We start from the raw sequence: 16392 nt of genomic DNA, 5'->3' as shown, positions 1-16392 counted from the left end.
GTTTATATAAAAGAACCTGTAACACTTATATTTTCAGAACCTTGAACGCTGGATTCTTCATACAAACTCTGAATTTATCTTGATGTTTTGTCTCTGCAAGTGAGAGATTAGTAAATTCTTTCTTCTATACACCTAATCCCCTCTTCCTGTTTGCCCTTCTGCTCGCTTACTGATTACAATCTCCCAAATATTTTTCCCTTAATGCTGCTTAGGACTGAGCGGTTGGCTAAGTATTCACTTGATCAATCAATTACCTGCAGCTTAAGTCCCTGTTTTTAATGGTATGTGGGAATGACATTGGATTACTAGGCCCAAAGATGCTTCCTAGAGAATAGAATGGAATGGAATAGAATATAATTCTTTATTGGTCAAGTGTTTTGGCTGAAACTATGAGTGCTATTAAACACTCTGAATTATTGAATTACTGTGGTCAATCACAAGAATATCTCCGAGACCGCCTTCTGCCGCACGAATCCCAGCGACCGATTAGGTCCCACAGAGTGGGCCTTCTCCGGGTCCCGTCAACTAAACAATGTCGGTTGGCGGGGCCCAGGGGAAGAGCCTTCTCTGTGGCGGCCCCGACTCTCTGGAACCAGCTCCCCCCAGAGATTAGAACTGCCCCTACCCTCCTTGCCTTTCGTAAACTCCTCAAAACCCACCTTTGTCATCAGGCATGGGGGAACTGAGACATCTCCCCCGGGCCTATACAATTTATATATGGTATGTTTGTATGTATGTCTGCTTAATAATGGGGTTTTTTAAAAAATATTTTACAATTGTAAATTATTAGATTTGTCATGAACTGTTTTTATTGTGTTGTGAGCCACCCCGAGTCTATGGAGAGGCATACAAATCTAATAAATAATAATAAAAAAGAAAGAGGATTTTTGTTCAATGTAAAATACATCCCTTTTGGAAACAAAGAAGTTCTCAAATTGTTTTTCTTGGAGATTCATTCTTTGAAAAGAATTAACAGACTGTTTGGCACCGCTAGATATATGTATGTGTGTGGATACTAGACAGTCAATAATTCCTCTCAAATTCAGTGATACAGTAGTCTTTCTTTGTTTGGGAAACATTAAACAGTTTCCAACTTTCTTTTAGGAATGCTGAACTATTGCGATAGGTACCGTGATGGTATTATCCGTGTCTTGAAAACCTTTGGACCGGTACCAGATTTTGCTGGGGAAACAGAACAGAAAATCAATGAGGTATGTATACAAATCGAATATCTGGCTGAGTTGGCAAAATGTATCGACTTCATTAGCATACAAGGTATTCCATGAATTTATCAATTTTGGGTTACCTTATTTGGGTTAATTAATTTTGTTATTTGTTAACAATCTTGTAATTTGCTGTGCGGTTGATACGTATAAACTTCAGCATATAGAATGTATTACAACCAAATGTACTTCTTTATATGCAACATGCACTACGTTGCTCCTGCTGTCAAATGGAGGTTAAGAACAAAAAATAGAACAGTGTGATTTTTAAGAAACAAAACCAAATTCTAGTCTGCAGGTCCTCAAAATACAATATTTTGTTTTAGATAGAGATTATATGTCTGTGTGTGTAACATATTTTTGCTGAATTTGAAAATGAAGGGAGACTAGTATAGATCTATTTTGGCCTTGTTGTGGCCTCATCAGCTAGCCATACCCTCACTGAGATTTGAACTTGCAGCCTTTGCCTTGTAAGGCAGATAATTAATCTGTAGGCTACAGTATCTAATCCCTTGAACTTTGTACCAGGGAAGTGTTATGTTTTTTCTGTCGAATCACCCTGGTATACCCAAATATGGGAGGAGCTTAATGCTTCCTTTTGCCTCTCAGCCCAACCCAGGGCCATTTCCAAGGCAGTTAATTAATTTTTTCATTTTTTATCTTGTGGTCCCCAGTATTTATTTAACCTCTAAGGCCTGGTTTTTAAGAACTGTAGTACCTTTTACAACTATGTAAAAAGAGAGAATTATTCATCTGCATATCATTCTGTAATTTGCTTCCTAAAGATATGCGTATAAAACAACTTATTATTTATTTTTATTTATTTATTTAATTAAATTTATAGGCCGCCCTTCTCCGAATGTACTCAGGGCGGCTTACAGGAATAAAACCCCCCAAATAAGTACAGTTATAAAAATGCAATATAACACCCCCAATAATAAACATTCATATTTCATGCATTCATAGCTATAAAACATTATCCAGTGTGTTTTATAATATATATATGGAGAAAAAGTAGTCAGATGATTAAAGTATAATCTGAAAATCAGTATTACGGCCTTAATTTTTAGCTTCGGAAAACAGTGGATTCAGGGCCAAATTAGGAACAGGGCAAGATAGTTATAATTGGGCCAGGATCCTTTTCTATAGTTCTGAGATTTAGTAAACACAACAGTGAGTTCTTAGGTTGAGATTTTTATTAAATAAGCCATCGTCACATTCTGTTTATTTCTCTAAGATTTCACTGTCAAGAAAGATGGCAAAATCCTAAATCCATTAGTTCCAGATAATCTCTCAAGCCTTCATCCAGTGCCAACATTCAAGTTTCTAGTTCCCATGTAATAGAGATAGGATAGATCTAATGGAAAAGGACAGGCACGTTATTGTTAACAACCTTACAATGTGGAGCATAGTTTGATGATACGGTGAAGCGGGGAAACTTTATGAGAAGATATTTTCAAAAACAGTAGTGTTTTCATTGCAGCCTGATGTGTCAGACTGCAGCTCTTAGAACAGTCAGTCATTATAAGCAGTGGCCCACTAATTTGGAATTTGGGATAATGTGCCCCAAGATATTTGCCAATAGCAGGTTTTGCCAAAATTGCAGTAGAACATAGGGTAAGAACATTGGAAAATATATATTAAATGCTTTAGAAGCCTGCAAGGATTAGACAGACACTACTACCCGTGTTTCTCCAAAAATAAGACCCTGCACTCAAAAGCCTGACTGAGCTTATTATCAGGGAACCTCGAGGTTCGACTACTGTAACGCTCTCTACATGGGGCTACCTTTGAAAAGTGTTCGGAAACTTCAGATTGTGCAGAATGCAGCTGCAAGAGCAATCATGGGCTTCCCTAGGTATGCCCATGTTTCACCAACACTCTGCAGTCTGCATTGGTTGCTGATCAGTTTCTGGTCACAATTCAAAGTGTTGGTTATGACCTATAAAGCCTTTCATGGTATCGGACCAGAATATCTCCGGAACCGCCTGCTATCGCACGAATCCCAGCGACCAGTTAGGTCCCACAGAGTTGGCCTTCTCCGGGTCCCGTTGACTAAACAATGTCTTCTGGCGGGACCCATGGGAAGAGCCTTCTCTGTGGCGGCCCCGACCCTCTGGAACCAACTCCCCCCAGAGATTAGGATTGTTCCCACCCTCCTTGCCTTTTGTAAACTCCTTAAAACCCAGCTCTACCGTCAGGCATAGGGGAATTGAGACTTCTCCCCCAGGCCTATATAGTTTATGCATGGTATGTTTGTGTGTATGTTTAGCTTTTTAAATAAGGGTTTTTTAGATATTTTTAAATATTAGATTTGTTGTAGAAACATAGAAACATAGAAGTCTGACGGCAGAAAAAGATTGTTTTAATTATTGCTGTCAGCCACCCCGAGTCTACGGAGAGGGGCAGCATACAAATCTAATAAATAATAATGTCTTATTTGGGGGGAAACAGTATTATCATTAACATCAGTATACTCATGCATATAACAAGCAGCATACAGATAGGAAAAGAAAGGCATTTTTCTAGCAATAAAGTGTTGCTGATCCAGTGTGATGTCTTTTCATAAATGAAATTATGGGGTGGAGGGGGTGGGAGACCCCTCAGAATCTCACCTAGGGCAGCCGCTCACTTGTAAACTGAACTACTGTATAGGAGTAATTGCATTGTGCAATAAGGAAGAACTACAAACAAGTTTCTCCATGAAATCAAAACGAACAAAGCTACCATCATTTTAGAAGTTCTAAAATAGCATTTCCCAACTTTTCCAGCTCCACGGACTGGCAATGCTGTTGGGTGAGGGGACGGTTTCACGTACATGCCTGCCGCTTGGACAAATGTAGCTTTGTGTGCTTTGTCTGTTGCTTGTGCAGTCCAGTTCCCATTTTGCTGGGTTTTAGGGTTGGGTTTTAGGGTTGGGCACTCTCTGCCCTAAAAGTTAAAATAATTCCTCCCGCGTAAAAAGAACAACGTATGCTTAGCTGCAGTAATGGGCTGCTGCCCTTACAGGTGAGGGGACGCAATGGGTGTAGTAACTTTATGCACTATTTATTGAATACTTCATACTTTTTTATTGTCCTTCTCTAGTACCTTAGTATGATCCTTAATTACTTTTAAATTAGGAAATAATTAAATAGTATGTTTTTACCCATAAATGCTTTAATCATTTTAATCATTATCTAGAACTGAACTTTTATAGCAATTAAAGAAAATTGAGCTACTTGCCTAATCTGTTGTCATACTGAACCTTGTGAGTTCGGTACAAAACCTTAAAATGTTACTGTGCTCCTCAACAAATAAGGCTGTCTATCATTTGTGGCTATTCAAATAATGTGACTTAATCAACTGAAAAAGAGTCCAAGCACCTACAGTAGTACCTCTAGATACGAGCTGCTCCACATGCGAGTATTCCAAGTTACGAGCCACGATGGGAGCAAAAATTCTGTTCGACACCCGAGCTCAAATTCGGGATACGAGCCGAGCTTCCACTAGGTGGCGCAAGAATCCTTGCTTCTAGTTATCTCGGCGGGGAAAAACAAAGTCTAAAGGCATTCGTTCGATATGCGAGTTGATCGACATACAAGCTCGGTTCTGGAACGAATTAAACTCGTATCTAGAGGTACTACTGTATTTGAAAACTTATCTTGGTCAGTAAGCCACTCCCACCCAGTCACATGACCTTTAAGCCACCCCGGTCACATGATTGTCAAGCCACCCCTACCCAGTCAAGCCACACCCACAAAATAAGCCACGCCCACAGTACGAGAGTAAAACCTTGGCAGCCCATTATTGCTTAGCTGCTATAGAATGGCCACTTGAAGATGTTTGGACATCAACTCCCAGAATTCCTCAGCCAATTATGGATATTGGGGAATTATGGATATTGAAATCCACATATCTTCAGTTGGCCATGGTTTTAGAAACAGTGTTCTCGGGGGAATTCTGTAGGGCTGACTGATTGGTTTCCTACTTAAGCAGTTTCAGCTAGATGGCAGCACCTAACTGACCTTGCTTGACTTAGAAGCTAAGCAGGCAAGGATTGTTGAATAATCCTTGCCCAGGAAACCACCCCAAATCTAGACTAAACTGGAAAGTTTTTTTTTCTAAAGATAGTGGCAGATCATTTCCATATACCATTGCCAAGAAAACTTTACGGGCATGATCATAGGTCGTGCCAAATCAGGCTATCCTAAAGCAAACCTTTATCTCAATGTGTAGCTTATTTTGTCTTTGTTTCAGGCCATGGTTAAAAAAACTCCAAGTGATCCAGAACACCTAAATGCCAGGAGACAGTGGAGAGACGAATGCCTTGTGCGTCTGGCCAAACTGAAAAAGGATATTAAATCGGACGACGTGAACCACTTTTAAATCACTGAAACGGGCATCATCAAGTTGACATACAATAGGACACCTCCCTTCCATAGCCAGATATTAACACGTGCAAAAGCCAGTTGAACCACTTAAGTCAATTGTTTAAGGCTGGAACATTTTTATATGAAAACGTTTCTAAATTGATATTTTAAAGCCACGGTCTTAAACCCCTTGATTGAAAATCAGGGGAGATTGTCATAGTTGTCTCAAAGATGCTTTCACCCCCTGTCTTTCAAAAATCAACTGGACTGCTTCCCCCCCTTTTTTTTCTCAAGGAAAAAAGGGCAGGAAAACCTAGTTCGATTTCCTTTTGGGACAGTGGTGAAATCCCCCTTTTTTTGTACTACCAGTTCTGTGGGCGTGGGAAAATCTCCATTCCCACCCCACTCCAGGGGAAGGATACTGCAAAATCCCCATTCCCACCCCAGCCAGCAAGAGGTGATATTTGCCAGTTCTCTGAACTACTCAAAATTTCCACTACCAGTTCTCCGAACTACTCAAAATTTCCCCTACTGGTTCTTCGAACTACTCAAAATTTCCCCTACTGGTTCTCCGAACTACTCAAAATTTCCCCTACTGGTTCTTCGAACTACTCAAAATTTCCCCTACTGGTTCTTCGAACTACTCAAAATTTCCCCTACTGGTTCTTCGAACTACTCAAAATTTCCCCTACTGGTTCTTCGAACTACTCAAAATTTCCCCTACTGGTTCTGCGAACTACTCAAAATTTCCCCTACTGGTTCTCCGAACTACTCAAAATTTCCCCTACTGGTTCTTCGAACTACTCAAAATTTCCCCTACTGGTTCTCCGAACTACTCAAAATTTCCCCTACTGGTTCTCCGAACTATTCAAAATTTCCCCTACTGGTTCTCCGAACTACTCAAAATTTCCCCTACTGGTTCTTCGAACTACTCAAAATTTCTCCTACTGGTTCTTCGAACTACTCAAAATTTCCCCTACTGGTTCTCTGAACTACTCAAAATTTCCCCTACTGGTTCTTCGAACTACTCAAAATTTCCCCTACTGGTTCTTCGAACTACTCAAAATTTCCCCTACTGGTTCTGCGAACTACTCAAAATTTCCCCTACTGGTTCTCCGAACTACTCAAAATTTCCCCTACTGGTTCTTCGAACTACTCAAAATTTCCCTTACTGGTTCTCCGAACTACTCAAAATTTCCCCTACTGGTTCTCCGAACTATTCAAAATTTCCCCTACTGGTTCTCCGAACTACTCAAAATTTCCCCTACTGGTTCTTCGAACTACTCAAAATTTCTCCTACTGGTTCTTCGAACTACTCAAAATTTCCCCTACTGATTCTTCGAACTACTCAAAATTTCCCCTACTGGTCCTTCGAACTACTCAAAATTTCCACTACCGGTTTTCCAGAACCTGTTCTGGATTTTACCCCTGTTTTGGGGAGGGGGAAAAAGCACCATTGAGACCCTTGGTTGAGATGCTTGCATTTTGTGGGAGACTATGTCGAAATGTATTTCTTGAAAGTAGAAACAAATGGAATCAATTTAAAACCAGAGGCTGAACTTCAAAAACAGCACCGCTCTTGAGCCTTCTTAATGAAAAGTATTTTTATTTAGAGATAGTTTTTTTAAACTTGCAATTGAGTCATAACTGAGCTTGGAATTAAAGTTGTAAGTCATGTCTACCTGTTTTTATGACTTTTTTTTGTGGCAGTCATTACATAAACACTGCCATTAAAGCATTCCATTTTATGCAACGGGCACATTTTACCAGAAACTGGAAGTAAATACTGGTCCCCAGAAAACCCATAAATCACAGTCACATGATCGTGGGATCCGGCACATGGCATTAAATGTGACCTGGTTGCTGAGTGCCCAAAATACAACCACATGACCACAGTGGGAGGGAATTGCCATCAGAAGTTCAAATCCAGGTTGGAAGTATCTTTTTTTAGGAGGGAGGGGTTGTCTATCATAACTATTAATAGTTGCTAAGTGACCAGCCATAAGTCAAGGACTGCATATTACTCTTAAGCTAGAATGAAAGAAAATGATAACTTTTATTTAAAACTTAAGTTTTCAAAATCTTGCTTGCGATTAATTTAGCCCAAGCACCAATTACTTTTTTGCATGGATATAACTATTTTGGCAATGAGGGGGAAAAATGCTCTTTTCTGGCCTACATTCCCTTCTGTTCGTGTACAGGATAAATAAACCATGATTGTATCCAATAAACCATGGTATCCTATTGTAGCCAAATAAGATTTCCAATATTAGTTTTTATATGAATGGCTCTTCTATTCAAATGATTACGTTTCACGTTATAGGCTTTGTGCTGTATTAACATATTATGCAGATTGGCAATAATACCAATATGGGGGACAAAGGATTGGAAGATATGGTAATGTAGGCCATAATTTGTTCCCCTTGGCAATTATTCTAGCTGCAAGGGGACATTAACTACTAGTTGTGTCCTTAACAATTCCTTTATTTTATTGGATGCTTTAGAATTCTTTGTCAAATAGCAGATGTTCTACTGTGTTTCCTCGAAAATAAGACACTGTCTTATATTAATTTTTGCTCCAAAAGTTGTGCTACGTCTTATTTTCGGGGGGTGCCTTATATTTCTCAAATAAGACAAATTCACAGGCAGAAAAGCTGACACCCCCAAAGAAAGTGTACACTGATTACGGTACGGTACCTGTCATTATGGCACCCACACACACAAACGACGGCACTTATATGGTACAAAGCGACGTCCAGTACAGCGACTGTGTCTGCTGTACTGGACGGTACAAAGCGATGGAAGGGGCCAGCAGGGGACGCCACATTATTACGGTACCGCTATGAACAGCTTTGAATGGTACCGTATGTTTTTCCACCGTACCGTATGTAAAGTTGACTACACCTTATTTTCGCGGGGTGCCTTATATTAGCAAACTCTGCAAAACCTCTGACATGCCTTACTTTCGGGGTACGTCTTATTTTCGGGGAAACAGGGTAGATCAGAGCGCACCGTTAAAGTATTACATTAGATGTGGAAGATTATTGGTATTATACAGCATCACCAGTTGGCTGCAAAAGCAAACACAATGATTTCAAAACAAGATTTCCTTGGAATATTTCGCCATTGCCCCAACATCTGATTGAAAAAATATTTGTGGATGAATGGGTGGCTTAAGTTTTAGAGTTGCTGACTAACAAAACTGCCTTTTTGCAAGATCAGTATTCCTGAAAGACTGGCAGTGAGAGCTTAAAGATTACACTCAGAATAATAAACCCCATGAACCCTGAACTATAGGCAAGTCCATGGATGATAAACTGGAGAACACAACTGAAATACCTGTACATCTCTTCCATCATCACATTTATGCAATAGGGGAATTCTTTGGAGTTTTCTGTATTTCTTAACTGGAGATTGTTCAACTGAGGAAGCCTATCCTTGTCTTCTTTGTAAAGTATGGGTGATAACTACATTGCTAAAGGTTTCTTAAGAAGGCTACTCAGTCTTTGGAATTCCTGCATTCAGGAGACCAACCTAGACTCTTGTGACATTTTATAGCTTGTCCTGACAAGATTGACTTTCAATGAATTAGTGATTATAATCCTGTAGGATTTCACACTTGGCTGATGGGGCCTCTTCTATTTTTTTTTTTTTAAACTGAGCATCATTGTGTTATGAAATTTTATTAATATTGTCACTGAGGACTTATGTTATAAAATCAATAAGTTGCCATAATGTATTGCATTTTATTTCCAGGCATATACAGTAGTACCTCTAGATACGAGCTGCTCCGCATGCGAGTATTCCAAGTTACGAGCCGCGACGCGAGCGAAATTTCTGTTCGACACCCGAGCTCAAATTCGGGATATGAGCCAAGCTTCCACTAGGTGGCGCAAGAAACTCCTTGCTTCCGGTTATCTCGGCGCAAAAAACAAAGTCTAAAGGCATTCGCTCGAGATGCAAGCTGATCGACTTACGAACTCGGGTCTAGAATGAATTAAACTCGTATGTCGAGGTACCACTGTATATGTTTCATTAACTATTCGACAGAGCTCAGGACATTAGTATGTTACTACAAACTCAAGACATTTAATTAGAAGAAATATTTAAATGTATCATAGAAGACTCTTCAATCATTACATTATGTTAAATTGCAATGTTCAAAAACTCTAAATTTTATGTTTATAACTTTTCAAGCTGGTGAAATATCTGTACATTTGTGATCTGCTTATCAATAAATATCTTTACTGAAATCTGCCTTGTATACTTACATGGAATTATTGTATCATTTTTCATTTTAGCTTTTTATATTCAGGGATGAGTTCCTGCGAATGAATTGGCATGAATGACACAAAATTTATGCATAATAAACTGCCTTCTCGTCTTCCTTTCTTTGGGTATAGTGGACTTGTATATTTGTTTGGGCAGGTGGGAATATTTAATTCAAAATTAAATTTGGTGTATCTAAAATAGGGGTTCATGAAATGGATGTTGCCACTTGTATTGCTAAACTGCAATACAAATTGCCATTAAGTGTATTAGAAGAAAATGAAATTGATCAGGCAGGCTATATCAACAGAAATTGCCTAAGTCAAGAAGGGAATCTTGACTTGGTGTCAACATGATTGCAAGATCAGATTTGGCAACATTTCTATAGAGAGTTTAGTGCTAAAACATCAGAGTCTCCACGTGGGTACCATAAACAAAAAGATTTCTTAGCTATTTGGCTCTCTACTTATACAAGCTTAGTTTGAATTGACTTTGGAATCCAATACATTAATATGACATTTGTTTTGTCCAAATGTAAAATAATGCACTTGGGGAAAAGAAATCCTCAATCTGAGTATTGTATTGGAAGTTCTGTGTTAGCAAAAACTTCAGAAGAGAAGGATTTAGGAGTAGTGATTTCTGACAGTCTCAAAATGGGTGAGCAGTGTGGTCGGGCGGTAGGAAAAGCAAGTAGGATGCTTGGCTGCATAGCTAGAGGTATAACAAGCAGGAAGAGGGAGGTTGTGATCCCGCTGTATAGAGCGCTGGTGAGACCACATTTGGAATATTGTGTTCAGTTCTGGAGACCTCACCTACAAAAAGATATTGACAAAATTGAACGGGTCCAAAGACGGGCTACAAGAATGGTGGAAGGTCTTAAGCATAAAACATAACAGGAAAGACTTAATGAACTCAATCTGTATAGTCTGGAGGACAGAAGGAAAAGGGGGGACATGATCAAAACATATAAATATGTCAAACGGTTAAATAAGGTTCAGGAGGGAAGTGTTTTTAATAGGAAAGTGAACACAACAAGGGGACACAATCTGAAGTTAGTTGGGGGAAAGATCAAAAGCAACACGAGAAAATATTATTTTACTGAAAGAGTAGTAGATCCTTGGAACAAACTTCCAGCAGACGTGGTTGGTAAATCCACAGTAACTGAATTTAAACATGCCTGGGATAAACATAGATCCATCCTAAGATAAAATACAAAAAATAGTATAAGGACAGACTAGATGGACCATGAGGTCTTTTTCTGCCGTCAGTCTTCTATGTTTCTATGTTTTAGAATTATCCCAATATGATCCCATTTGGCCTCTTCTTTCTAACACTAGCCAAATTCTTTTAAAATTGACCCTTCAGAAACTGAACTTTAAGAGTTTTGTTCAACATTCCCATATGTATCAATAACACATTACCGTAGACACAGTAGTTCAACCATGAGGTTGGAAGGGCATGGAGCACTGAGCAAATTATTTCCCTATTTGATTTATGGCAGTTGATTTTCAGCAACGAAAAGCAATCTGGGTTTCTGCATCAAAACATAGATATATTATTGTATTTGCAAATAGATATACGGTAATACCTGCTTAAAGATTTGGTGTAATGTATCTATATAATACCAAAAGTCCTCAAACCACTTACAGTGGAACTTAAAATGAACATTTTCTATTAAGTTTTTTTTTTAACAGAATTATCTGTTTTTTTAGTGGTAAATTCATAATCTCAATGCTACAACCTATTGAGTTTACAAAACATGGAGGTACAAATGCAATTTATTAAAAGCATTTCCTGGCAAGGGTTCTGAGCAACGGTTTTATTTTGCTTTAAAAAACACATAGAAATAATTATTTGGATTTGGAAAATAAAAAAGAAGACCTATACCTAATACAGCATATAATTACAGCTACAAGAATCACAATAGCACAAAATTGGAAAAAAGACAATACACCAGTGAAAGAGAAATTATTAAAAAAAATTATGATTGTGCAGAAATGGATAGGCTCACCAAAAAACTTAAAAATAAAGAAGATTCGAGATTCTAGAAGAATTGGGAAAATTTTTACAAGTGGGTAAAAATCAAAAAACAAATGGAGAAAGAAAAAAAAGACAAGGAAACAACACAAATTGTAGATCAAAAATACATTAACGGATAGTGGAGAAACCTTTATAGCGACATCGGATTATTATGAACACCTTGATCAACCCAATATGACTTTATCTCAAGTGTAATCTAGAAATGTATTGACAAAAATAAAACAACAACAGAAAAACAAAAAACAACAAAAACCGCGGCACCCATATGCCGCCCAATTAGTAATTTAAACCTTTCAGAACTGTTACAGTTCACTGGGGGGGGGGGAGGGAAGGAAGAGTCAGAGGACTTAAATGATAACGAATTTTCCACAATTGGTTCTGGGTTTGATATGTATACTGACTGGATAAAGTTCAATTGAACAGAATAATCATATTACACTTGCGAGTATATGTTATCATAATGATGGCAATTAAGAGATACTCTTCCTCCCTTTGTACATACTTTTATTTTTGTAAACTAATAAAAATTATTTTAAAAAAAAGAAAAAAAAGAAATAATTATTCCATGTTGAGTTTATCAAGAACGCTGTCCTATTTTAAACTTAAGTGAGACATTTGTATAAACAGGTAAACAAATGTACAGTACAACTGAACCCATACATTCAACTCTTTACAATGCTATTACTAGTCTAGGACTAGATCAACTAGTTACAGACAATACTGGACTTAACAATTGTCTTGACCTCATCTTCTCCAATAGTCTGTAATAGGTATAGCTCTTTACATTAAATAATTTCATTAATTGGCTCAGGGAACTAGATCAAATAAGTAAGAAAATAGTTGAAGGTCAATGCATTCATTATTGGGACATTAAATCCTCTCTTCAGACACAAGTGTACAAGTGACTTAGTAGTAAAGGCCCATGTCAGACATCTCTAAATCAACTTGAAACCTGTTAAAAAGTCATTGCATTTTTCCAGTAGACCAAAGCAGTTTCTGATGGATTTTCACATAATCCCTTGTGGGTGCAGCAACAGATAGTGGATTAGTGCTACATTCCTAGAGGATTATTATGACTGCATCCCCCACTTACGTGAAACAATGTCTTAGGAGATGCATGAATACCACCACGCCATTCTTTTGGGAAGACAAAGTTGTGTCTTCTGAAATCTATCCTTGAAGCTAGAAGACCTGAAAGGAGATCATCTATGAGGTAGGGTTCCGTTGAATATGTATCTACAGCTTTTATTCAAGAGGGTATAAACCAAGTTACTGATGCCTTGGATAGAATTATGATGATGTGGTTCAAATTTTAATAGTTGCATTTCAAAATCTTTTGGTCCGTCTTGTTTATATGCATTTGTGTACATATCTAGGAATACAATAAGGCAAATGTTTCAAGAATGAAGTTGAATCCACGAGGAATAGTTTGATTTCTGCTTCGTGCTTGCCTGCCATCGAGAAGTTACTGTACATGGAATATAATGGTCTTTTCATGCTTGAAAGATAAATATTTTAATCATATTTATTAGTACTTTCCTGCAATCAAATATTATAACTACAAAACATTGGGGTTTTGGTGAGTGGCAAAATAATGTTGGGAGGAGATGCTGTGTTTATTAGAAAATTAGTTCTAATTAAGATCACCCTACTCCTTTTATTATAGTTGTTTTATCAACCACAAAATTATGGCAGTGGTAGAGACAGGAAATGCAATATTGTGTGTATTATTCACACCATGAACATTAGTAGAAGATGTAGTGTTCAGTCAGATCAGGATTAATTTTGCTTTGTTCTTTTGTTTCTTGATTGAACGATATTGCATTATCTGTTAAATTTCCTTCTGCTATTTCCATTTTAAAATCATTCAGAGTATATGGATATATTCTGTATATAGTTTCTGTCAATGCTCAAACAAGCTAGTATGATATAGTGACTTTAATCAGCACCCCCGGACTAATTTTTTCAGATTCATTGTCACTTACAAGGCAAATGGTGTTCCTCTCAAAAGCTCAGATAAACAAGAATCTAAAAATTTGACACTATACACTTCAGACAAAGGCACTGTCTAGAATATTAAAGTTTTGAACTGAAGGTTTTTTTATAATTAAGAATCTTTACAATAAAAAAGTTGGATTTTTTTTCCTGACAGATTTTAGTAATATAATTTTAAATTTTGAAATATTCTATGAACCATTCTTAAAACTTCTCTTAATATAATAATGTCACTAGTGAATTAATTCCTTTGTGTATTATTATGCTGAATCAATTCATTTCATGTTTTCAATATCATTCCTAGAATATTTCAATGAATGTAGACCCATCTATAACAGAACAGATAAAATAGAGGGACAATAAATTGAAACATTTTAAGGGGATTTTTTTGATGATTATAATGACTTATAACTCAGGGCCAATGGGTAATTGGCTCTTTCGAGTGTTGTGTATCTATGACTTTGGAAAACAACATTAGAATATTTGTTCATAATTCACTGGGTGTGAGAAAGAGGTGGTTTCACAATATAGATTATACTAAATAGTGAATACATTTTTATTTATCAATTAATTTAGTATTAAAATCAGTGCAAAAACAAATAGCAAAATATCAGGGTATGACAATATTCATGAGAAGAAACCTGTTGTAGCAAGTACATATACTTCACTGGAGATCGGCCTAAGTTCACATGAAACATTTAGATTCAGACGAAACAGGAAAAAATGTCCCTTATTCTTCATGTTGAAGCCATGAAAGGCATAAATCTGAAATTCACATTGACTGGAGTAACAAGTTCATCCAACCACAAAGACAAAAGCAGAAGCTTCATATCACACGGAGACAATCAGGGTATAGTTAGTTCCAGGAAAGCTCAGAATAGAATAACATAGTTGGAAAGAATGTAACCCATGGGGGATATATGCCAGGCCGAGCAGTTCTGGAGACCTCACCTACAAAAAGATATTGACAAAATTGAACGGGTCCAATGACGGGCTACAAGAATGGTGGAAGGTCTTAAGCATAAAACGTATCAGGAAAGACTTAATGAACTCAATCTGTATAGTCTGGAGGACAGAAGGAAAAGGGGGAACATGATCGAAACATTTAAATATGTTAAAGGGTTAAATAAGGTCCAGGAGGGAAGTGTTTTTAATAGGAAAGTGAACACAAGAAGAAGGGGACACGATCTGAAGTTAGTTGGGGGAAAGATCAAAAGCAACGTGAGAAAATATTATTTTACTGAAAGAGTAGTAGATCCTTGGAACAAACTTCCAGCAGACGTGGTTGGTAAATCCACAGTAACTGAATTTAAACATGCCGTGCATGGAATGACCCAGAATATGAGGCAGATAGGTAGGTGTGTTGGTTGAACCGGAATGTTTTAGTAACCATTATTATAGGATACTAGCTTATATGCGTGGGGCAAATCTGCCAATGGGGATTATACATAGTAATATGTCGTACTAAGCATTATTATAGAATACTGGCTTATATGCATGGGGTAAATCACTAATGTGGATTATACATATTAAAATAAAGACTAATGTATAAGGGGTACATTAGTCTGTAGGCTGGGATATACCCCCGGAGGGGGCATATAGAACTGGGATATACCCCCGGAGGGGGTATGCGGAACCTGGGTATACCCCCTGTTATTCTATTGGTTGACCAGCCTCTTTTTAAAATCCTCCATTGTTAGAGCAACCACAACTTCTGGAGGTTCGTTGTTCCACTAATTAATTGTTCTGACAAGAGATATCTCCTTAGTTCTAGATTACTTCTTTCCTTGGTTAGTTCCCATTGCTTCTTCTCCTGCCTTTAGGTACTTTGGAGAACAGATTGACCCGCTCTTCTCTATGGCAGCGTCTCAGGTATTGGGATACCACCATCATATCTCTTTGTCCTTTTCATCTTACCCAATTCCTGCAACCATTCATATGTTTTATCCTCCAGATCCTTTATCATCCTTGTTGCTGTTCTCTACTCCTCTACTGCTTCTCTATTGCACACCTGTGCCACAAAATGTTAATACCGGAATGTTTAGATGCAAAGATTTATCATTAACTCCAAATGCAATTATTTCTCTATTAGCAGAATTGGCCAAAAGTTTGCAAAAATGGGTTTCTGCCATAATTGCAAGTTTATCATTATTTCTTTTATGTGGTTCTTGAAGCATCAAGGGTGGTGCATTATAATTGTTGCTCTTGGGTTTGTTTGTTTTTAAACCCTCCTCCCGAATGAAGAAACATTTGTTTGCCTTCATAAGTTATGACTTGCAGGACATGTTATGAAGATGTCATCAATATGCCTTTCACACATCATTATTCCTTTCTTGTTTGTTTTATATTCACAGCTCACAGTGACTTGTCATGACGTGAGTCAGCAGAAACATAGTTCTTACAAACCTGAAATATTGCGAGTTAGAATATCTACAATAGATGTTTTCGAGGCATTAGTTAGTCTTAGAGCATTCCTACATTAATTCTTGAATCTCAGATCTTAAACTCAAGGA

General features: G+C 37.6%; 1 protein-coding gene across 2 annotated transcripts in view; it reads left to right on the top strand.

The window, feature by feature from the left end:
- CRYL1 (crystallin lambda 1) overlaps nt 1–9828 on the top strand; it is a 61818-nt gene extending 51990 nt beyond the window's left edge. The window contains exons 7-8 of one of the 2 annotated variants that reach the window (XM_070749811.1): nt 1105–1211; nt 5463–9828. In XM_070749811.1, coding sequence (XP_070605912.1) covers nt 1105–1211; nt 5463–5591 — 236 coding nt within the window. In that variant the 3' untranslated portion in view covers nt 5592–9828. Of the gene's footprint in view, nt 1–1086; nt 1212–5462 lie in introns of both variants that reach the window. The other variant, XM_070749810.1, reaches the window with a different exon arrangement.
- Nucleotides 9829–16392: the final 6564 nt, after the last annotated feature.

This window comes from Erythrolamprus reginae, chromosome 4 (genome assembly GCF_031021105.1).
Source record: "Erythrolamprus reginae isolate rEryReg1 chromosome 4, rEryReg1.hap1, whole genome shotgun sequence".
Taxonomy (NCBI): domain Eukaryota; kingdom Metazoa; phylum Chordata; class Lepidosauria; order Squamata; family Dipsadidae; genus Erythrolamprus; species Erythrolamprus reginae.
The sequence above is the reverse complement of the archived record's forward strand: the minus strand, read 5'-3'. Positions and strand labels throughout refer to the sequence as shown.